This window comes from Astatotilapia calliptera, chromosome 1 (assembly GCF_900246225.1).
Source record: "Astatotilapia calliptera chromosome 1, fAstCal1.2, whole genome shotgun sequence".
Taxonomy (NCBI): Eukaryota; Metazoa; Chordata; class Actinopteri; order Cichliformes; family Cichlidae; genus Astatotilapia; species Astatotilapia calliptera.
This window is the reverse complement of record NC_039302.1, coordinates 13,758,422-13,783,994: the sequence shown is the minus strand read 5'-3', so window position 1 is coordinate 13,783,994 and position 25,573 is coordinate 13,758,422. Positions and strand designations below refer to the sequence as shown.

Genomic DNA, 25,573 nt, shown 5'->3' with positions numbered 1-25,573 from the left:
ACAGCCGAGAGACAGACTGCTTATGATTTAATAGAGTGCTAGCACGATTGCCATCCTGATCAATAGCCAGTCACTTAAAGCAAGGGAGTCTAGGCTTTCATCAAACACCCAAGTTCTCCCCCTCAAACCCCCCTCCACTTGGGTTTTCTACACAGCTCAGCTTGATGGGCAGGTCAGTGATAGAATAGTAATATCAAACCAACATAAATGTATACACACAAAAACACATACACAGACACTACAAGAACTGTGTAGTATGGGGAAAACTACAGTGGCACACCAAAGAGGGGCAATCACTTATTGAAACCCACTGACAACATCTTATTATGTCGGCATACAAGTGACTATAGTTGGAAATTATATGGTGAACTTGAATTCAAAACATTTCAGTATATTTGATTGTTTCAAAGGTCTTGTTGATGCTCAGAGAAATTTTCAATTGAATAAATAAAGTGTATATTACTAATAATAGGGTTGTAACTGCACACAGTACTGACACAGTGGTATGGTTTCATCACTGTTAGCCTGTGCTTTAATCCTTTATTTTTTTGCATGGCTAAATTTAACTATATAAAACTACATATAAACACTACTGCAATCCTATATAGTAAATGCTCCACGTTTGCCCCTTATTGTGTGGATGCCTTAATAGGCATCCACACTATTGAGTTCCTGTTTCTCTTTATTCTTTATTATTCCGGGTGTTTCCGTACACTTTTCGCCGTGGATCTACTTCCACAATTTTTGTGCTATTTTCACCGTTCAAACTCTAAACTCTTCTGCTCTTTCTGCTTATGCCGGCTATGACTTTTGGTGTTTATTACTATTATACTTTTTTAAATATTACACTTTTTTCCTTTAATTTGTCCCATTGAAATGAATGGGAAACTTCCACAATTCTGCTAAAACTTTCTTGTCTTTGAAACTTAACTACTGCCTCATACTTTCACCTAGAAACTCCATTCAAACTTTAAAACGTTCTCAAATGATTGGGCTATTCCTGTGTGATTCAGCTTTTTCAGATCTTCTACCGTTTTCATCTTATCTCTCTTTAAGTCTTCAGTTGCAAAATTGTGATTTTTCAGAAAATACATGCGTTGCTATGGTTGCTATGCAATTAACTCAGAGGGGACAGTGAAACTGTTTGAATTTTCTCTTCATGTCCAAACAACTTCTTGCTACTCGCTCAATTTCCACTCAAGCCGCGCAAATTATACATCAAAACGTAGGTATTTTTGCTGGCTTTCAGAAAATGCCCCTATCATTGTTGTGGGACTCATAGATATTTTGCAAATCTCCTCAGAGTAACACAAAGTGTGAAAACTCTCCATATAAACTCAATGGAGAGTTTGTTCAAAATCACCGCTGGATTTCTGTAATGAGAGGCATTTTCAAATTGTCATATCTCCTTAACGAAGCGAAGTTAAGACATAAGGCTTGTCCCCGTATATCTTCAGACACTCCTGATGCTCACAATTCAAGAATTATTTTCTCACCTATTACCGTTCTGAGATGAGTTAGACTTGTTTGAGGGTAGGAAATTTGTCCCTCGCTCAGATTTCATCAGATTTCAAATTCTGGAAATGAGTCACTTTTTTCTCTCATCATATCTTTTTGATGGATTTCCACAGAGCCCTGAAAATTTCCATGACTGTTCACCAAAGCCTGCTGTTTCTTACGGTGAAAGAATGATTTTGATGCTCCATATAGATTTAGAGTTACCAAAGGTTGTTTGAGAGCAAGTCAATGCAGTTTTTGCTTCGCCTCTACTCAGTTACAGTGTATTACAAGTCATATATCTTTAATAATTTATATTTTATCTCTGAATTATGAAGACCTGAAGATTCCCCCATCTCTTCTGAACAAAACGATGTCTGAATGACCGTTCTAGCCTCTACGGTTAGGAAATTATGGCCATTTGTTCGAGGGGAATCCTGAATGTCAGAAATACACTGAAGAAAACTCACACCTCTCTCTGTGTCTGTGTGTGTAAGGGCTGACTACAGCAGGTGCAGCTAATTTAACTGACCTACATATACCAAGCCCAGACTCTCCACAGCTCCTGTTCCCTTTACTCTCTGTGTATGTGTGTCTGTGTATCAATATTTCTCCTATGTTTAAGTATTACTCCTCAATCATAGTATTTCTGCTAAAGCAAAGTACTTCTACTACATCTAAGTACTTTTGCCAAATCATAGTATTTCTGCTAAATAATAGTATTTTTGCAAAAATCATGGTATTTGCGCAAAATCATGGTTTTGGGGCCAAATATTTCTGTTATTTTATAATGTATGTGCTGAATATATTATATGTGCCAAATCATAGTATTTATCCCAAATTATAGTATTTATGCCAAATTACAGTATTTCTGCTAAAACGCAGAAATAGTACCTTTTAGCAGGAATTTCTACCAAAAGATAGTACTTCTGCTAAATCAGAGTATTTCTGCTAAACCAGAGTATTCCTGCCAAATCATAGTATTTGTACTGAAACATGGTACTTCTGCCCAATCATAGTATTTGTACTAAATGATAGTACTTCTGCCAAATCATAGTATTTGTGCCAAAGCACCGTATTTGTATGGAGTCATAGTATTTCTTTTAAGTCATAGTATGTATTTCAATCAAATCTCAGTAGTTGTTAAAACGCAGTATTATTGCCAAATCATAGTATTTGTACCCAATCATAGTATTTCTGCTAAATCATAGCATTTGTGCCAAATCATGGTATTTGTGCAAAAACATAGTATGTCTGCAAAACCACAGTATATCTCTTATGTTATAGTATTACTACTAAGTCATAGTATTTCTGCGTTGTTATAGTATTTGTGCTAAAACGTAGTATCTCTGCCAAGTCATAGAATTAATGCAATTTCATAGTTTTTTTTTAGGAAATCTGTTATGTTATAGTATTACTACTAAGTCATAGTATTTCTGCCAAATCATAGTATTTGTACTAAATCATAGTACTTGTGCCAAATCATAGTATTTGTTGCACATCATAGTATTGGAACCAAAACATAGTATTTGTCCCAAAGTATCGTATTTGTATGGAGTAATAGTATTTCTTCTAAATCATAGTATTTCAATCAAATCTCAGTAGTTGTGTTAAAATGCAGTATTATTGCCAAATCATAGTATTTGTACCCAATCATAGTATTTTTGCCAAATCGTGGTATTTGTGCCCAAATAATAATTCTGTTATATTATAGTATTACTACTAAGTTGTAGAATATCTGTTATGTTATAGTGTATCTGCGGAATATAGTATGTGTGCCAAATCATAGTATTTATACCAAATCACAGTATTTGTGCTAAAACATAGTATTTCTGCCATATTGTGGTATTTGTGCAAGAACATTGAACTGTTATGTTATAGTATTACTACTAAGTCATAGTATTTCTGCGTTGTTATAGTATTTGTGCTAAAACGTAGTATCTCTGCCAATTCATAGAATTACTGCAATTTCATAGTTTTTTTTAGGAAATCTGTTATGTTATAGTATTACTACTAAGTCATAGTATTTCTGCCAAATCATAGTATTTGTGTGAATTTGTATACTGTAATATCACTGTATTATGTAGTGGCTAAGTAGGGGCTGTTTACTAAGTGCATCAGTGTAAATAGGTCATCTCTTGTGTTGGAGTGCCCTCTTGTGGTGCCTTTTGGGTAGTGCCTTAGTAAATGGGAACCCTGTAAAAAGTGGCATCAGACTGATTTGTAGTGGAGGAATTTGTTGCCAGTTTTCTTAATCTTTAATCTGTATGCATGTTGTAATGCATACCCTGTTCTTAATCATAGAAACCACACCATATCACCTCTCCACATCCTCCTACTGTATGCCATACCTCCCTGTACCATCCATCTGACCGCAATAAACTCCACCTGTGGTAATCTAATCCCTGGATGTCAGCCTCTCCTTCTGACTGAGGATAGTTATAGTATTTGAGCCAAATCATAGTATTTGTGCTAAAACATAGTATTTCTTCCAAATCATAGTATTTGTGCCAAAGTATAGTATTTCTTCCAAATCATAGTATAACTGCACAATAAAGGTTCTTGAGCCACATCAGTGTTTGTGCCAAATCTTAGTATTTCTTCTAAATCCTAGTAATTCTGCTCAATGATAGAATTTCTGCTATGCTGTAGTACTTTTTTCCTAGATTGTAGTACTTCTGCTAAGTCAAAGTATTTCATGTAAATCATAGTATTTCTACCAAGTCCCAGTGTTTCTGCTTAATCATAAATAATGTTTTAGTACAAATTGTATGATTTGGCAGAACTTTCTGTGTTCCAGCACAAATGCTATGATTTGGCAGGAAAAAAATATTATTTAGTATAAATACTAAGTTTTAGCAGAAATACTATGTTTAAACTTTAAAAAATTCTGCTATTTCTGCTGATGTGTGTTATGACTTTTGACCATTGAAATGAATGGAACACATTATCAATGTGGTCACTGATTTTGCATGATGGGCTGAGCTGTGTTTTAGCTCAGTGAGATAAGCATCCGTTCTCAGACTGGGAGGCCTGGGTTCAAATCCAGCTTATGGCAACATTTCTTTCACTTAACAGTTAAACTTTTTTTAAACTCTTTTCAACACAAATTTCATCTTTTTCACCCCTTTTCAGCAAAATTTTCAGTTTTTTTAACCCCTTTTCAGCACAAATCCAAACTTTTTCAACTCTTTTTCAGCAAAAACCTCTTTTCAGCAGAATTCTGCTCATTCAACTCTTTTCAGCAAAATTTTCAGTTTTTTCTGCTGTTTTCAGAAAAAAACTCTTTTCAGTAGAATTCTGCTCATTCACCTCTTTTCAGCAGAAATTCTGCTGATTGAACTCTTTTCAGCAGAATTTTCACCCCTTTATTTTTGCCCAAATTCTGCTTATTCACCTCTTCTGAAAAATTTTCCGCCTTTCCACCTGTTATCAGCACAATTCTCAGTAGCTTCTGCTCATTTCAGCACAATTGTCAATCTCTCCACCTTTTCTTGGTGAGAAAGTGTTTTGCTCAGTGAGCTAAATAGCTGCCCTTTGACCAGGAGGGCCAGGTTCGAATCCTGCTCAGGGCATCTTTTTTTTTTTTTTGTTTCAACTTTTTCAGCTTTTTTCAGCAGATATCTTCAGCCGTTAAGGCATCCACACTGCATTTTCGCAGGAAATGCAAATTTTTCTAGTTGCATTAATCTTCCACTGGACAAACTTGAGATTTTGTTTTTTCTTATTTATAAAAAGTAATTGTAGTTGGTTATAACTTAGGAAAAACACACAATGGACAAAGTGTCTAAGCCCACTCAGCTTGTTTTGTTGTTTTTTCCCTGTACTGAGTTTGGGTTTGAAGGGTGAAGGTGGCTTGCTCATGCCAATATTAAGTCATAATCTTAATGTAAAACAGCAAAGTTACTGTCGACAGCAACAGGTAATTTAACATTGATTAACTTGACATTTCATCACAATCCCACACAAACCAAAACACCCACATCATTGTCGTTGACAGAATGGTTGAAGAGTTTTAGTGGTCCTCTGGACTGTTGGGAAGATAAAATCAGGCAACTAGCCATGCAGTCTGTCTTTACAAATATTTGTGAAAGATTGGGCGATTCAAAACGGTTCACTTGAATTCAAGTGTGGTAAGATGCTACCACTGCAACGAGTCAATTACTTCCATCCTAGATAATCCACAATCAAGTCTAAGTGGCATTATTGCAAAGTAGAAGTGTTTAGGAAACAACATAACAATAGTGGCAGACAACGTAACAATGCAAAACAGGGATTTTGTATGAGTGCCGAAGCGCATAGTGCAAAAGATCGACATCTTTCTGCTGACTGAGTTGAGGCAGTTACAAGCTTCAGCATAAAAACTGAGTGCCTGGACCTTCATGCAATTGGTTTCAACAGCCAAGTCACTCCTCTAACATTAATGTGTAGATTGCGCCATACTTCTGTCCAAATAGTGTATTAATCACAGGTAATAATAGACAATAACTGAAGCATTCTGTTAAATCTAAAATCTGTTTTAATGTATAAAAGAAATCCAAACACTAAGGAGATGTAAACTTTGATGGAAGCGTTCTCAGACAACTTAGTTAATTGTCCAGTAGCAATCAACATCAAGTTTTGTTGTTTGTTGCAGTTAGTATAAGTAAATTGTATATTTTCATCAATTTATCTTTTTACAATAGTTATGATAAAGTGTTGCAAATACAGCGAGAAAAAAATTATGGGAAGGGTTTGGAACACATTTGACTAAACTCACCCACATAAGTAGACAATAGCAGCTAAAAACATTGATAAGTACCACTCGACAGGCTTATAGAAATTCAGGAGAAGAGAGTATTGAAGAATAAGAGAGGGTGAGATGAATACCAAATGTCTGTGAAGCACTCAGAGCTCTCTTTTTATAACTATTTTTAAATGAAACCAACTACTTGACAAAATGAACTTTGATTTGATGGAATGACTGTGAGTTGCTTATAGCAACCAACAATTCACAAATGACTATATTCTTAATGGGCATCTGGTAAATTAAGGACAGAAAGAATGAGGAAAAAGAAAAGAGAAGAACAAGATTACCAATGTGCAGCATATTTTTAGTAAGGAACAATTAAATGATCCCAGGTTACAAGCTATGACTGATGCCTAATGTAAATTTCATCAAAACTCTTCCATGAAAAGGGCAATTTCACTTACTAAAACAAAGTAAATATACTTGTGCTAAAGCAATCAAACAGAGTTGCTGCTGCTCAGAATCTGAATAGCCCTATACTTACAGTCTAACAGATGGGACTATTTTTCTTTGAACATATATGCATTTGATATATAAATTACACATTAAAACTAACTTCACAAATACAACAAATTTTTAAATTAATTAATTAATATATATATATATATATATATATATGTATATGTGTGTGTGTGTGTGTGTGTGTGTGTGTGTGTGTGTGTGTGTGTGTGTGTGTGTGTGTGTGTGTGTGTGTATAGAACTACAGACATAAATGGCAACTGAATAATGATAAGTGCAAATACCAGTACAGACTTTTTTCCCCCCTTTAAATAATAGTCTACATCCATGGTTGTGCCTTGATGTATAATTGTACTTTGGTACAGTGGGGCTCTGAATGAAACAATAAATGTTGGGTGATCCATGTTATCATATTATGATGTTTAGAGGGATATTTTAAACATGCACAGTTTGGTTTCTTTTATGTGTTAACTGGCTAACCTTTGCCAATTATTAAAAGGCACAAACTACAGCTGAGGATGATGGGAGACATTCATTTTTTTAAGGAATGTACAAAAGTACAAATACTCTTTTTTTGCCCCTGTTCATTATGAAAAGTGGCAGGGGATTACAATGACATGATTATGCAGATCCACTGAGGAAGGATGTAGAAGCGTAAAAAAACCTCTTATTTAAATCGAGATCTTTCAAAGCTACCAACCATTCAAGAAAACAATGATGAGTCAGTAACAGGTCAATACTATAAGTGGGTCTGTTATATATATATATAAAAAAAAAAAAAGATGGCTTTTAAACTTCACAAACAAAACAGAAATGAGCAGCTAAAGATTATTACAGCAAAAACACCCTTATTAAAACAAAAATTGTTATGATTACAGCCAGCATGAAGAAGCTATGCTGTCTTACTAAATCGCAGAGACAATTAGGAAAATAAGAATTAAAATGTCAGTGGGGACATCAGCTGAATGGAATAAAATGTTAACTTCAAGCACAAGTAAGACTATTTTTATTTGTTTTTAAATGTAAAATTAAAAATTATCTTCGTGCTGAAATGTAACATTGTAATATGAACTGAGGTAACACAGACTTTCAGAGATCTTTTGATTGAAAAAAATATTATATATGTTACTGTAATAGCGAGAGACCTAGTGATGTAGAGGAATAAAGAGAGGGAGAACCAGCTCTGTAAAATTGTCTACTGCTCTCCTTCATCACTGCAGGTCTGCTTCGCCCTCCTTCTCTCCTGGATGTCCGCCATTAGACACGCTCAATTGGATTCCTGTCAGATGTGCGGCCTCGCCCTGTGTCTCCTTCTTACGGGTGACTGGGCATGCTGCATGTGTGTGCACAATTGTGTGTGCACATCTTTGTGTGTGAAATAACTAAGCAGCTTTTCCTATTTAAAAAAAAAAAAATGCCAAAGCAGAATGACATATGCGCACAAACAAACATACACACACATTCTGCCAACAAGATACACACAGTTCAAGGCTCAGTTTGCCCCAGGCAGTGGTCTAGAGACAGCACGCACCTATTAGCATGGGCCTCGGCACGGCAGGGTAAATGCTGACACAGATCTGACCGAGAGGTTACAATGCTTAGATTTACTGTATGCCTACGTTCGTTGACCTAGCCTTGGCTTTTCCTAAGATGTGTCTCCGTGATGTGACCATTTCAACGAATTGCTGAGAGTGTAAGCTGCTAACGCCCTGACCTATCGCAGGGGAATAAATAGCTATCTTGGGAGTTTTGACCATATAATGCTAGCCTTTATAACACTTGGCTTCTTCACCTTTCACTGGCAGCATCATTAACTGTTATGTTTGGTAAGAACATAAAAGCTACTGCAAAACTCAAAACTGAACCATAGGCTTCAAATAAAAGGGATTTCAGCAACAGTTTAGCTTTAAGAACACAATGTTAAAATCTGTTTTTATTACTAGGCAATAGTAATGCACAGAATACAGAATAGATCGACATCATTTAGCCTCAGTTCTGGCAACTCTAGTTATTTAAATGCGCCATGGATAACAGCACACGTTAGTCCTGCATCAATAAAAATAAACAGGGTACCTAGGAAAAAATTTGGGCTCTCTAAAGGGCCAAAGAGTCTTTCACATACACTGCAACATTGGCACCCTTGTGCTCTGACACCCATTCTCTTTTATAGCAAAGGTGCCGGTCGGGCAGCAGTCACACACCCCGTCGCTATAGAAATGCAAAATGACAAGTGGGTGAAAAAAAATGACAGTACAAGCCAAGCTCAATAGCCAGAGCAACATAAATTTTGTGCTGTTCACATATCCTACAGTAATTGCATCATATGTGCAGGGATATATTATTATTTCAGTTTCTGTTGCTACACATCTTGACGTACCTTCCTTCCAAAGAATGATCCATAAGAAAGCAGCTGCATTTGTACTGCAGCTGAAGCTTCATTAAAGTTTCTGTCAATTCTGATCTAGGAAGGATACTGATAAAACCCCACGGCCACTCTGCCTGAAGAGTGCATAAATGGAAAATAACAACAACAAAAAAAGTAGCAGGCTACAAGAAAAAACGAAAGCATAAGTAATCACTATGCAGGGAGGGAGGGGGGGAAAAAAGCAAAAAGGCATGAAATCCATTTGTGTGTGTGGTAGATGTTAAGTTAGAGGCAGGGCAATAACTTTAGTAGGCTAATTAGCTACTATTATCTGTCGCGCCCAGTGGCTTGTGCCACTAATCCTGCTGATTAAACACAGTGGGTCTCTGCAGCTCCAGAGCTCACGGTAGCACCAGACTGATAAGGGCACAGAGCTCAGGGATGACATAAATGTCCAGGTGGGACTGGACTACACAGGACTGGCACTGTTCTGCTTTGTATTTTACCACAGGACACAGAATGAAGTAGAAGTTCTGTAATAAAACAGGCAGTGAATAAAAAGATAAATAATAACCCCTATTTTCAAGGTCTTTTCCCCCTCTCAAACCTGAAATAAAACTCTAGCAAATCTTTCACTTATTTTGTGGTTTGCCTTTTTGCTTGTATTTTTCATGGATGTTGGGCAACTAATGAGTGCAACATCATAAGTAGCTTTATGGTTAGAGCTATTTTTTATCTATCACAGTTTTAGCATTAGCAATTCTGTCATTTCTTAAAATATGTTAACAAGAGGCAAAATGAAAATGCACCCATAAATGAAACACTCTTAAATAGCATTAAAACACCAGCTGATATGAAGTAGCACTGCAGTATTTCTCTTAATGTAACATTGTACTAAATGGTAAATAAATCCATTCAAAAAAAAAAAAAAAAAAAAAAGCACATCTTAATATGAGACAGGCTGAGTCATTCATTTCTCATTAAGACATATAAGTTCCTGTAACACAAATATTGTGCTAATCCCTGTGTGGCTTTAATAGCAGGACAGGTTTAATGAAAAGTCAAAACATTATTCAATATGCAAATGTCTCCAACTAAAGATATTAAAAAAATAAATATAAAATGAAGGATTGCACCATGTACTCACAGTGAACATTGAACGGAAGTTGCTGAGATCAGTGAACAGCTCCTCCACAGAAGTCTTCTTAGGATCAATAGCAAAGTACTCCAGCAGGTTCTGATACAGCGTCTCCATGTTGCCGTGCATGATCACCAGCTTGTCATACTGCTCCCGTGCAACTTTGCTGAAGCTGTGAGGGTTGTGGTCAAGGTCATTGTTACATTTCACAACAAGTATCCATTAAAGGCTGATGAGAGCATCTCCAACTTGACAACAAAAGTGAGAGCCATTCCCTCTTGTTTTTGCAAAGAAATTAAGTTGGAAATAAAATGCCGATAAACCAACGTTTGCATTAAGAGCTCTCAGTCAGGTCAAAGTGTGTGCATTTTACACTACTCCATTTTTGCTGCACTTAAAGTTCATTGTACTTTAACGTTAACCCTGCCCACCAGTTTTTTCAAAGCCTAACTAATGAGAATATTGCTTACTGAAAAAGTTTCCAAGTTAGTGTAAACACAGTTAAATAGATGTGTTTGCATTTAACTCTGCTCTTGACTCTGGCTCACTTCCAAATGCTGCAGCAAGCACAGTATTACTCTTCTTAGGATTTTTAAGGCAACAAGTCTTTGCACTCTAAAATGCTTGAAGAGTGCAAGAGTTGGGCTTTACACAAAATGGTTATGTCTTCAACAGTCTGACCTAGCAAATACTGCAAATACAAGTCTGACTTGACTTTAAGATGAAAGAGCAATACAAGGCCCTCCTATCTGAAGCGCAGGACAGCTTTGCTACGTTCGTGTGGATGAGGACAAATGGGTAATGGTTGTGTCAACATGTGCTGGAGAGGTGGTGGAGGGGAGGGGAGGGGGGAAGAGTCAAAGTACTAAAACGCATCAAGCCCACCAGCAGGGCATACAGTGCTGTCACCACACACACACACAAACTCACTATTCACTCAATGCAAAAATTTAGTAACCGTGAATTGGCAGTTCAAAATATATTTATGCTACAGTTTTATTCCCTTTCCATATTCCATAAATCATAATCCTCGCTGTCTATTATCGTACATGATGACCTTGTCAAGTGAAATTCAAATCTTTTGTTGTATGACAAAATAGAATCTGAGATTAAAAAATGATTTCATCTGTTTTAAACTGTATGAATAATTTCTTCTTATGTCCTTAGACATCTGTCCTGCTAATGACTATAACACTGTTGTCTCAGAAGCAAGTGTGCCATGTGTGTGTGGTATTGCACAAGTGTGTGGACAGCCTCTCTGGCTCCTATTGTGCCCCTTCATTATAGCTCAATTGATGGACCTATTTGAGGTTTGGCCTCAGTTGAATCTGGCTGGGGATGGGACTACCTATTCACAGCTGGGTAAATGCTGTTCAATAGGCACTCCTCCCAGATTGACTTGTCAGTAATATCTTTCCAAGCCAGGGGCTGGGGGAAAGAGGCATGAGGAAAGTCTGAGCAACTGACGGAAAGCAAGAGAAAAAGAAAAAGAAAAATAGCTGAGAGCTGTGGTTGATAAGTATCGTGGGGTGTGAAATATCTGTTCCCACTCTCCTGACTTCTTCCCTATTCCAGAGAAAGCAATGGTCCACTGCAGCTCATTCTCAAAAGCACCCATCTCTCCCATCCCATCACTTTTCATTCTGCCTGTCTTCATTTGATCATTCTCCTTCTGTTTCTCTCATTTTCTAATCTACCACCTCTACAAGCTTAGCTCACATTTAGAAGTGTAACACTAGACCAATCACACAGTAAATGTAAACTCAAGTGGCACATGAAGTGAAAATGGGATTTTCAATGTCACCAATGTGACACCCTGAGATTCTCGTGTTTAGCTGGTTACCGCAGAATTTGCTGATCTGCAGTGCTAACATGACTGGTTCATTTTTCAAAAGGCTTAGCAATAAAACTTTTTAAATAATAAATAAATATAAATATTTGCTTGTCAAAAGTACTTTTAGAAATGTTATCTCCTGTATGCCTGCAAATCTACTGTAATCAGTTTTGCTTAATTTGAAATACAAGTCTTCTTAACATAAGCAGTTAAGGGATGCAGGACGGAGGGAAGTGTAAATGTAATTAAAAAGCTTCATTATAAAACTGCTTACTAATGTTGGTTAAAAACCTTAAGCCAAATTACTAAAGCACTTGGTTTCTGAATAAGAAGGAAAATAAGTGTGGACGTGCCTCATCACCTACATCATCTACAATACATAATATCAAAAGATTCACTAGATTCTAAGAATCTGGAGAAATTTCTCTACAAAAGGGACAAGGTAGAAAAGCAATACTGGATTCCTGTGATCTTTGGGCCCTCTGTCAGCACTGCATTAAAAACAAGCACGATTCTGTCAAATTAGTGCAGCTCAGGAACACTTTCAGAAATCAGTCTGTGAACATCATTCATTGTGCCATCCAAAAGTTCAGTAAAAGTTCTAACATCCAAAGAAGCAGCCACAGTCTTCTCTGGGGCAAAACTCATAAAATGGACTGAGGAAAAGTGGAAAACTGTTCTGTGGTCAGACAAATTGGAATTTGAAAGTTTAGTAAACATGTATACTCTGGACTAGAGAGGAGAGGGATCATCCCACTTGTTATCAGCTCATTCCAAAAGTCTGATGGTATGGAAGTGCATTAGTCCCTATGGAAATTGCTGCTTGGAGATCTAGAAAGGTGCCATCATGGCTGAGAGGAAGGCCTTACATACAGCGTAGCATAAAAAATTTAAATTGGAGTTCTATTTTGGATTTTGTTAGTCACAATGTGGCAGTAACTTTAACGACCAGTCAATATTTCACCTTGCAATGCTCAGAGTTCATTTCCAAGCAGTAGCTAATGTTTGTTACTCTCACATGATAATGTATAAAAAATAAAAAATTGTGTAACATTCATCTAGTTAACATTTTTGGTTTACAGTGGTCCCTCGTTTATCACAGGAGTTAGGTTCTAAAAATAACCCGCGACACGTGAAATCCGTGAAGTAGCCAGCTTAATTTTTTACAATTATTATAGATGTTTTAAGGCCATAAAACCCTCCTCACTACACACTTTATACACTTTTCTCAGACAGGCATGAACATTTTCACACTTTTCTCTCTTGTTTAAACTCTCTCAAAGTTCAAACCTTCATAGAAAAATAAGTCCAGTATTATAGAATGAAACCAAAGATCAAACCCTGTTTCCAGGTACAGAACATGGGAATAGAGCAGCTGCGAGAGAATTCAACATTAATGAATCAATGGTACGGAAGTGGAGGAAGCAAGAAGAATGAGTTGAATAAAGTTTGACTTATCTGACTGTTTTGTTTTGCTTATTGCGCCTTATAATCTGGTGCGCCTTATAGTCAGAAAAATACAGTAACTTCTACCTTCCATGTCCAGAAGTCCAACTTTCTGTGCGATGGTTAGCATCTTCCTCTGCCTTTTGGTTGGTACCACAAGTGCCTTTGGTGGTGCGAAAAGTTTTGTTGACATTGTTGTGTTTGTTGGGGAAAAACTTAAAAACTTACTTTAGAGTCACACTGCTAGTGATCAAAGATTTATGTAAATTTGACAAGCTTGATGCAGTCTGTACTGTACAGGAGACACGGCATGGAAGACATTGACTGACAATGGTCTACATTCGATCAGGATGCAGAACTCAATGAGCTGTCAAAAAAAACAAACAAAAAACAGCATGCAAAATTGCACACAAAAAATCTGCGAAACAGCGAGGCTGCGAAAGGTGAACTGTGTTATAGCGAGGGACCACTGTACTGTGCGTCTAGGGTCTTATTTTGACACCAGACGCCTCATCAATAACCTGTGTTATTCGTCTACATTACACTTTACCTCCAGTTTTTCCATTTTTACCAAAAGAGAGTTCAGAGTTTTCATAGTTTTTAATCAGTGCTAAGACATCAGGAATTGAAAAGCAAAGTAGAAAAAACAGAGCTGTCAGATCCATTCTCAGTGAACCTTACTGTGTTGCACTCAAGTTCTTTGCTAACTACTACAGCACAAGCCATCAGTGCCCCAACCCCTAGGCTATTGATCAAAACTACATGAAGGAGGCTGGGTGCAAGGTGTATTATTGAACACATACTTACTCACCTGGCCTGAGACATACCTGTCAACCTGATCCTCTAGAACTACCTCAGAAGACAATGAATCATTTACACTGCTGTCAAACAAAATGTAGACCGATGTCAGCAATGGACTTCAATTTCCCACGTGGGCAGACAAATGGTAAAAAGAAATTACACATTTGTGGCTTTTGAAAACAAAAGACAGAAAGTCAAACGCAACATAATTCACATTCTTTAGCTTCTCTCTTGATTTTGAAGATAGCCTCAGTCTTAAGTACACTTCAAAAGCAGCTAAGAGGGGTACTGGTACAAAACTTGACTGCAGAATGGGATGCCACTCATCACTTGTGCACATCACTGGAAACCAAGAGAGGATGGGTGGGAGGACTGTATATTCTTCTCTCCCTTTCTACTTAAAAGCATATTATTACCTTTTTTTTTCCTCCTCCTTTTGGCTGAGAGGATCATTTGCCTCCATTTCACCCCATTCCTTGCATCTTGTGTGATCTCAAAAGTATATAAATACTTGTAGTATAAAGAACAAATTTACTCCATGACCAAAGGTTTTTGGCTTATGGTCTTCATCATGGGTCACCATAAAACATATCACAGACCTTTTAAATAGGATAGCTATATATCCAGTGAAGGGAAATCTTAACATTTATCTTATTAAGACATTTGGGACAATTCTGTGCATCCAACTTTGTGGGAGCAGTTTGGAAAAGGCCCTTTTATTTTCCAGGGTGACTATGCCACGATGCACAAGTAAGGTTTATAAAGTCAGATGTGGTCAGATGAGTTTCAACATCCGCCTCTCACCTTACCAGTGCTATTCTGAATAACCAGGCAATGACTTCCATAGAAAGCCTTCCCAGAAAGTGTGGGTCAAATTTATATGAATTTAGACTGCAAACTAGATGCATATACAGTCATAATAACTGCTGTACGTATAATATGTAAATAGCCTAATACCTCTGTCCGTATAGTGTCCACATCTGCCATTTCACTTTAAAGCACGCGATGCCTCATTTACAGATGTACATAGAAGCAATAAATAAAGTTATTTATACTACAAAAGACTTGTCCACATCTTTGTACTCACTGAAAGTAGGTGAAGTTGAGCCAAAAATTTTTTTAACCACGTTTCACACAGGTCATATCATTTAATAAGACACACCACATGTTAAATATCTGAGAAGTCTTTACCATTTTTCCTGATGTTAGGTTTAACTTGTTAATTAAACCTGAAACCTGCTCCATAACCAGCCTACACAGCACCACTGTGACTTACTGTAAAGATATAAAATTCACATTCAGTGATATTCTTCTGTCTTTGTGAAGAGTTCATTACTGTAACTCACTGCATGATGGCCCACAGAGATGAGCCTATGCATACACGTGTAAAGGATATAGCCATTTTGGTAAGAAACATGTCGTTGGGGTCATCGGAGGAGGAGAAAGTCTCCAGGTCTCTCTCCAGCTGCAGCAGCTGCCTCTCCATCTGCCTGAGGCTCTTTTCCAGATTCTCTGCAGACACTGACACACACCCACATATTTTCAGACGCGCATACATACACTCATAAAAGCACATGTGAGGACAACTCAATTAAAGGTACAATCAAATGCATTATTATTTTCAAGCACTGGAAGAATCAGAAAAACAACGCACAATAACAAAACAACAGGGAAAATGAAAGAGAAGCCAGCTCGATCGCAAAGCAGACTTATTATGGGTTCACACTGTGCCCAAAACACTGTGGGAATAAACAATGACAAAATATAAGCATCAAGTGAAAGTATGTTTAATACATAACTGCTCGTTATTCTGTTTTCCTCACGATCGTGTGCTTGCGGTAAACAACCTAACATTAAAATACAATACCCTCGCCGTCACACAAACTGTAGTGAAAGCAAATGACTGCTATGTTAATACTCGGTGTTGTGATACTTGATGTTGAAATACTCAATCAGCCATCATCGTGCAGTCAGTATTACGGAGAAGTCGCATCAAGAGTCCAAATATGGAATCGTATTTCCCAAAGTTTTGTCCTTCAACATTTCAGGAAACTAAACACTGAATCCAGTTATTTTCAAATCATTTTAACTTTACACAGAATTAGAATTAGTTAGTTAGTAAAGCAGGCCACGGGGCGACCGTGGCTCATAGAGATAACGCAGTCTTATCTCTTTGCACTGTTCACAATTAAATACACGATTTAAATTTTCAAAACATTGTGTCACCAGCATTTTTGAACACAAGGCTTTACATTTACTCGGTAAGTGTGACTTCTGTGCATTACATAGCAACAGATACAGCAGTACTGCACACCCTGAATGCATGAAGGTGTGGCTGATTGAGTTAATATCTTTCTATTCTATTAATCCTTGGACTTTAGTCTTATCAACAGGTGCATGGATCATGCAGGTTGGAAAGCAGTGGAACGTGAAGCCTAACTTTCTGCTAAGTTGGTCATGGCTGACACTTTAAGCTAGTGACTGAATATAGCATATGGCTTAAATTACCCCGATTAGACCCCACTTGACAAAAAGGCATAAGCTGCTTAATTTTAAGTAGTTTCAAATTTCCCTTGATCCTAATACATGCTTTATGAAAAGAAAAAAAAGAGAAAGACTTCAATGTAGTTAAGCTTTCCTCTGACTTTAGAGCATAAACCCATTTCCTGATGGGAACCTACCATCTTGGATTCACACACATGTTCTCTCAGACATCTTGACTCCTAATATTCTACAAAGTTTGCATTACTGAAGTTGTGCTTTTCATTTGAAGTTTAACAGAGTGTATGTGTGAACATGTGAATGTCCACACTCGTGAAATGTACAAATTACCAGCTTATGCTTTCAGCGTGCTGAGAGGAAAAGGCAGGTGGCACTTTTCAACCTGTTACTTATAATTGAGAAAGAAGACTGAGTGCACTTCAGTAACACCGCAGCTAAAGAGTACTTTTTACTCGTCGCGTGTTTTAGATTGTCCTGAATGCATTTTCACTTTATCGATTTTTGGATTTTAATTTTCTTTCTTCCTTCTTTTATCTCTTACTTGTATGCCTGCAATGATACCTGCGGTCAGTCAAAAGCTTTAAAGGAGCAGACATTTAAAACTCTTGCTTCAAAAGTAGATTGTGACTAATAATATCTCCATCAGAGCCGCCTTCACAAAGCAACTGCTCTGCAATTCTTTTAAAGAAATCATCCTGTTTTTATGGACAGTAAAAAAGGCAGAAGGCTCTTTAAGTATGAATTAATGTATCTTTGAGGAGAACTGTAGCAATGTGGAGGAAAAATATTCCTATCTCTGACTTCTGGAAGAGTTAAAATGGTTATTAGGAAGTGACACCTTATGGGACACTAATGATTATTATTTTTTTAAATCCTGAAACAACTCTCCTATGCATAAATCATAGGCCAATTGCTGTGATTACTATAGAAAAGGAGCTACTTTGTTAATTCATTTTCAATCCTGTACCTACTACTCAGATACTAATCAACATTAAAACTTACTATCAGATTAGATTCTCATTTTCAACAGTACTGATACTAACAGTGCTGTCTTGGCCCTCACACAGCATCCTGCACACAGATGGGCACATGGCACCTGCCAATACTTTTTTTGAAAACTTGAAGACTCCCCCTTCAACGACATTAAAGTGTTCAATAGTTATTATAAATGGTAATCTAGTGGCTAGCACACACATTGACTGTTTAACTTTTAGCAGCTACCAAGTAGCCACATTAGCTGTCTGTTAGGTTATTATTAAGTTAGCAGGTGGTGGCTAAAGCTAGTAATAGAATTATGGTTAATGTTGGAATTTCTGCAGCAAGCATCAGTGCTGCTGGTCTTTGAAATGAATTTAACGTGTTATTTTCACAGGATCATACAATCAAAGCACTACCTCAGAGAACACAAAAATATTAAGTCACATGGCAGCAACTTAATGCATTTAGAGATGTAGACATGGCCACCACATCAGAATGGGGAAGAAAGGTGATTAAAGTGGTTTTGAATGTGGCACGGTTAGTCAGGTTGGTGTCAAAAACTGCTGATCTGCTGGGATTTTAAGACACAACCATCTCTCAGGTTTACAAAAAATGGTTGGAATAAACAAAATATCCAGTAATTCTCTCAGTGAAATAGCCTCAGTAATGCAAGAGGTCAAAGGAAAGTGCCACAACTGTTTCAAGCTAACAAGAACTCAAATAATCACTTGTTACAACCAAGACATGCAGAAAAGCAACAACTGCTTCAACTGACCCTCGCTTACCACAGTTGGACAATAGAAGATTAGAAAAACATTGCCTGGTCTCAGGCAACACTCAGTAGGGTCAGAATTAGACATCCACAACATGAAAGCACAGATCTATCCTGCCTTTATCAACGGTTCAGGTTGCTCTTGGCACATTTTCTTGGCCTCCATATTCACCAGATCTTAATCCAGTAGAGCACCTTTGGGATGTGATGAACAGGAGATTCTCATCAAGGATGTGCAGCCAACAAACTGAAGCAACTGTGTGATGGTGGAATGTCAACATGGACCTTGTTTAATCTATGTTATGAAGAACTAAGACAGTTCTGATCACTCCAACCCAGTTTTTCTAAGGTGTACCTAATAAAGTTTTCAGTGAGTGCAGATACAGAATTAGTTATGTAGAAAGTTTTACTGATAATAATTGAACCATAATAATTGAAACAAAATAAAAATAGACAGTTGCCCCTAGATGGTGCTGCGTCCGAGCTCTTTTACAGAAATTCTGGCTGGCTCTGTCAGTGTATTAACTAATGAGAAATCTAAAAATGATCCATACACCCAGTATGATTAGTGTGGCTACATATAAAAAAAAGTGAATAAACAATTATAATCTGACTCTAAATCCTTTTCTCCTGAAAGCTCAGTGCATTACCAGGCAACCAAAATCGCCTGAAGAAGGTGTGGGCAGCATTCAGACGAGGAAAGAGGCCAGACAGGCAGTCTGTTAATAGAAATGATTAAAGCCCTGTGATGATGCGGTAACTGAGAAAGGAGCAAGGGAGGGCAAGACAAAAGCAAAACAAAAAAGGAATCTCATCTTTTCTTAGCTTTGCAATCTGCAGGCTTTTGTGAAGAAGAAACCTCACACAAAAGGGTATATGCATGAAAACCTAGGAACTTTATATTATTTATCCTACGAGAGAAACAGAATCTAACACATAATTAGATCCATATACTTTGGACACTGGGTACTTTGGATAATACAAACAGGAGACACTTACTTAATGCTGCTATCCAACAATAGAAATACTAAATAGAACCAACATGTCTCAGTGAAGGTGCTCTGCACGGGGCAAAAAGCAAGGAGAAGAACTAAGAACTATGATGGATCTCTACACAGTACGTGCAAATAAGGCCTTGCATATGTCACCACAGGTCATCTGCCTTAATGCAACAATAGAGTGTCATCACTCCAGCCACAGAGTACTCAAGATGAGGCAGACTATATGTGAATCAGGGATACAGTATGCTTCAGGAGAAAACTGGCTTTTATCGGATCCTTCACTTTAAAGAAAACACACAGAAATGTGTTTCAAAACAGAAGAGGCTTACGTCAGCCGTATACAACTCAAGACTTAGGAAATGACAGTAGGAAATGTTTCTTTTCTCTCACTGACCACTTTGCACTTGATTTCTTATTCTGTGCATTTATGTGTGAGTGATTTTTATGAGCAGTGGTGCCTGAATGTCTCTTTGGTGCAGAGGAGTCGGAGACAGATCTAAGATATTTTGGAAGAAGAACAATTGAAATATTTGTGGAGGTCAAAATCCACTGACATCCTTTTATTAGTCTGCTAACCTGCTATGCCATAAATGAGAAAGAGTAGAGCATGCAAGCCACAAACAGCCCCAGCGCACACACAGTCACTGTATAAGCACCTTTGATATAATGGATTCTAAGAGAGAGAGAAAAAAATTGACGCAAAAGCCTGATGTTTTGGTGAATCTGAAAATGTACAATCTACAGAACCACTTTAAAACAGTGCAGGACTAACATTAAAATGCACTGTAGAGCCCTCATTTTAAGTACTTTCAACCTGAGGCTCATTGTTTAGACTGCATGAAACAAAACTAGAAAACAAAGCTTGAACAGTATTTTTGGAGAGCCATCTCAGTGTAGCTGAATCGTTGCGTTACTGATTAAAGATTCCCCAGGGCCATAACCAGAACAGCTTTTCCATTTTCACTACACATACATCCATAGTTCTACTAATGCAGACATGCTTTTTAGCAGTACGTAGTAGTAAACAGCATTTATGTTGCTGACAGGCGGTTTTTGAAGCTGCAAGCTGAAGTAGAGTGGTTGAGCACATTAACATGTCTCCGTATTTGTCTGCTCTCAACTTCAAACTCAGCACCGAGTATCACTCAACAAGCCGCCCTAACTGCTGAAATCGGCTGCTGTCTATTATAAGTGTGTGTCTGTTTGCGGGTGTGACAGGCAAAAGAAGTTAAAACAAAAAGAGCTTGCAAGCAAAACCCAAAGACCAAGAACCAGACCGAGCAACAATCGGGGACCGATAGACGAATATTGACAGGCAGTTAAAGAGATACATGCAAACTGATAGAGTGAAGCAGCAGGGACTGAGTGCATCTCAATATCAGGGGGAGAAATGATTATAGGTCTAAAAAGAAGAGAATTGGCAAAAATGAGAAGACAGAAAGAAAGGATCCCTGAACTGAAGTACAGGACTGGCAGAGTGGGAAACAAGGGTTGTGTTACAGTCTAAAGACAGCACCATTTACAAAGGAAGAACATATCATTACTGCTACCTCTGCTCAACCTTGTTTTCATGCTCAAGTAAGCTCTTTGGCTAGTGTATATGAATGCAATGCAGCCTTTTAGTCTGAGTACATGCCCATCAAGTAGTTGTCAGACCCGATGAAAAGGAAGCCACTCACCAGCACGGCTTAGAGACAGGATCTGTGTGTCTGGATATAATATGTGAAGAGATTAGACGGTGCATGCATCTCCTAAGCTTATAGAATCATAAAGAAAGACAGAAGCACAGAAAGCAGTCCATATCTATATAGATGCAAATAAACTCAGCTTGAGGCCAGTGAAGTAAAGAGGTAGAGAAAACCTGCAGAGAGATCCAAGGACTGTGCTCTCCCTTGATCTCGCCATTGTACTTCTGCATCGTGGCCAAAGCCTTCTGGACACACAGCACAGTTGGGAGAAATAACAACACTACTGTCGAGTGTTTTATCTACAGATTATCAAAGCGCCAAAACAAGGGGGGAAAAAATTGAAATCTTTATGATGAGCGGAGTCCAAACAAACAAACCCAAAAAAAAAAAAAAAGAAAAAAAAAAAAGAGTCACACATTTCATTTCATCCTCCTATGTTTTCTCCTCCTCACACCTTCCTACACTCCCTCCTGCTGAGAATGGAGCAGTGGGTAAAATCTTCTTTAGAGCAGGAGGAAACACGCTGTGACAGTGCAACCTCACACACACAAGCCGTACATTGGCAGCGGCTAACTGCTTCTTCCTGTGAATTGCCTGTGGCAATATGAACAAAGGACATGCCTGAGTTTCCTCCGACCACTGAGTCTGTCCCTGCTTGGCTGTGACCTTTACAACACTATACAGACGCTGGCCACTCAAAGCACTTCTTCTGTACTTGTGTGTACCCATGTTTGCATGCACACCTGTGCAATACAGCCAATTTCTGTTCAAAGCAACACAGAGACTTAAAAATGTTTTTAATCCCAGTCACAGACATGACCTAAAACATAAGCCATCAAACCTGAAGATATGCCACAGAAGAAGATTAATGTTTGTATCAAACAGCGGTGCACATGAGATGACTGTGGCACAGATCAAACATGAAAATGATAAAATACAACGTATGTTTACAGAATCAACAAACATCCAATCCCCTGAGAGAGCAACAGAAGCAGAAAGCTAAGAGTAAAACTCAAAGTAAAACAAAGGAATGCATACGAATGTTCCACTTCTTTCTAGGTAACACTGTATAGGTAGCCCTTCTGATGCCAAGCTTTCATTGCTTATGATCATATATTATTAAAAAACAAAAAACAAACAGGACAATATCAAACTAAATAATACTAATCTAATGTCTTTTTATATTAGTGAAATATCATTTAAGATAAACAACAGACATGTATCACACATTATAATCACAATGTCACCTAACAAAATCAACAGGCAAAAGCCTAAGACAATAGCTGTGCAGTAGTCCTGTATTCATTTGCTTAGATAACGATGACTCGGTGAGGAATCAGTATGTGTCAGTATGTCGTTCTTATTTTTCTTTTCTCTCAGTGGGCATCCTCCTTCTGGCTAACAAGCCACAAAAACAACACTGCACATGTGCAAACATCTTATTGAGAGGTACTGCCGCTTGTTGTCACTCACTGAACGGAGAAGACCAGGAGAGAGGGGTTTCATGGATTCATGCATTTCTGTCTATAGGTGTTTCTGGTGTTTGTTTTTTGGAAAATAAAGTCACTAAAGGGGTATGAAAAATGATCTAGAGGGGAAAGTCTAAGTTAATCATGGCAAGAACCAATGCATGATAATAACTGCTGCGAGTGAGCGAGGGACATCGGGCAGGTAAGGTGAGATGGTAAATTCCACATTAGCAAGACAAAAGGTGAAAACATAAGCCCATATCACATTATCTAATGAGGTTGAGCGCTCCTATCATTTACTATCATCCAGATCATCACTATTATATCAAGTGCTTAATTGCCACAATCACATATCAGGCATTTTCTAAATAGATTCTTCAGTCTTCACATTTAAGCATGCTTAGATGCATGGACAGATTATGCCATCATTACCCTTTTCTTCTTTTACTTTAACTGCAGAAAAGAAAATATCAAAAAAGTTAATAGTTTGTATGCCCATTGCTTCCTCGTAGTAACTCTTATCTTAGATGACCAATTAAGACCAGTTGCCAAATCTCTGCTGTTAAACATCACTAGAAATATCTCAGCTAGGAAGTAGATGAAACTCAAACCATGCAACCATGGGAGAGCTAAAAACCTTGGGTTGACAGCAGGGGACCAAAATAACAGCAGCACTGTGATATCACCTCAGAGAAAGTGGAAGGTAGAGAGTGTTAAAATTATCAAGTAGCAGCTGACTCTTACATGCTGGTAAACAGGTGAAAAATGGCTTCTGTACTGTATAAAAAAAAAGTGCTTTTAGAGACTTAGAAAATATATCACAAGTGTCCAATAACAGTTTTATTATGTACAGTTGAGAAGTTTTTGCATCTTGGTGTTTAAGAATATTACCTCTGCTTGCTCGATCCACATGCTCTAGGTCGTCAAGAAACTTGACCACGTCTGGAAATTCGTCCTCACATACTTGTGCCAGGAAGTGAAGTAAGGTTGTCTTCTGATCTGCTGACTTGGTGTCCTTTAGCTGTAAAACATGGACACATAAAATATGCATTTATGTGGCTTTTTTAATAATAAGTAAATAATACAACAAATTTAATAATAAAATAAATTGAAAAATAAAACGTATACACAGGGCAAAAAAAATGCTCTAACAGGGGAAAAGTGACTCTGCATGTTGCTCAGAGTTTGTGTTATTGAAAATGTCACAGGTTAGGTCTAACCCTGTTAAGCACACACACTGTTCACTTGCTAAATAAATGTGTTTGCATGCTTGAATCTGATGAATCTGTCTTACTTTAAGTCAGAAATTATGTCATGTTTCTCTAACACACCATATATACCTGCCATATTAAAGGTTCCATAATTTAAAGGTTAGGATATTCATCATTTTTTAGAGTATAAAGCAGGTCTAAAACACTCACTTTATGGAGAAGTGCGCACAACCCATATTCAACATTTAAATCACCCTCAGTAATGTAAACAGCATGATTTATCCAGCACAAGCACAGTTAGAAATATATCTAAGTACATCCATCTATAACAACATAAAATTGAAAAAATACATTAAAAAAATAAATAAACAAGTGGTAAGACAACTGCATGCAATCATCTCTTCCTCTTGGATCTAATTCTGGTTCAAAAATGCGGTCAACGCCGGGGTTTTGTTAGCAGCCCTTAGAAGGCTACATCTATACGAGGTAGGATCAAAAAGTTTTTCCAAGTCTGCACATAAATACAAAAGCCTTAGCCAATTTAAATTTAAATTCTCTCTCTTTCAAGGTCATTTGATTCTGAAATGCAGCGCTGCCGATGCTCCTGTTACATCTGAATTGCTCCTGGAAATCTTGTGCATGTCTAGACTGAAGATCATCACAGGTGACAAGAGTTGCGCACCTCACCGCAGCGCATTTAAAACACAATCATCACTCACTGCGCACCCCACTTTGTCCTGATGTCAGCTTACAGATGAAACACGTTCGTCTTAATAGTTAATACGTGTTAGGAAGTATGCGTGCCGCTATGCTGTGTGCTTTCACATTTTATTTAGACCAGGCAACGTATGCATGTTTAGGATTCAGAGTTGAGCGCACTGCTGCTTTGTAACACATTTTCAGTTTTGACACAACAGAAGCACACGCACTGCGAATACACAAATGCAGGTTGTTAGAAAGGGGCTTTCAGGGAGCGATCAAATCTTTGCAAGAGTGCCGAAAGGCGGTGCGCCCCTTCACAAGGGCCCGACGCTTAATTAAAAGGTACATCAGACAAATTTAAACCAGATGCAATTTTTACTTTTGATGGGCAAAGTCAAAGAACGTTTTTGTTGAAACATATAATAACAGAAATTGGGTATGGTACGTAAACAACATCTTTTTGGCCTTAGTTTCACAGTATTCGTCGCTATGGCAGGAATCATGATACACATGCATTTTGAGCTGCAAAATGAAAACCACACTTTGTGGATACCCTAGTTAAAAGGGGTGAAAGATGTGTGTGTGAATGTGTGTGTGAATGGGTGAATGACTGGATATGTAAAGCGCTTTGGGGTCCTTAGGGACTAGAAAAGCGCTATATAAATACAGGCCATTTACCATTTATTAAATGCAAGACAGGTGCTTAATAAATTGCTCTTTTCTTAGTCAGTTGGGTAAGTGAGTGCATCACTAGTTGATGAAAACCTGCACACCTACCTACATGTGTACAGAGCTCACTTGCTATTCAGTAAGAAGGGTGAAAGCAGCATCAAAGGTGCGTTTCCATGTTGTTTAATGTGATGTAGGTGAGCAGCTAATTTGCAATAGAGCTACAAACTACTGTTAGAAGTGCACTTTTCC

General features: G+C 37.7%; 1 protein-coding gene across 10 annotated transcripts in view; it reads right to left on the bottom strand.

Moving 5' to 3' along the window:
- LOC113020887 (protein diaphanous homolog 3) overlaps positions 1–25,573 on the bottom strand; it is a 175,155-nt gene that overhangs the window by 77,481 nt on the left and 72,101 nt on the right. For all 10 annotated transcript variants that reach the window (XM_026165174.1, XM_026165235.1, XM_026165217.1 and 7 more), the window contains 3 exons: positions 23,631–23,760; positions 15,726–15,850; positions 10,258–10,422 (listed from right to left, as the gene is read on the bottom strand). In XM_026165174.1, the coding sequence (XP_026020959.1) occupies positions 10,258–10,422; positions 15,726–15,850; positions 23,631–23,760 (420 nt within the window). The remainder of the gene's footprint in view (positions 1–10,257; positions 10,423–15,725; positions 15,851–23,630; positions 23,761–25,573) is intronic.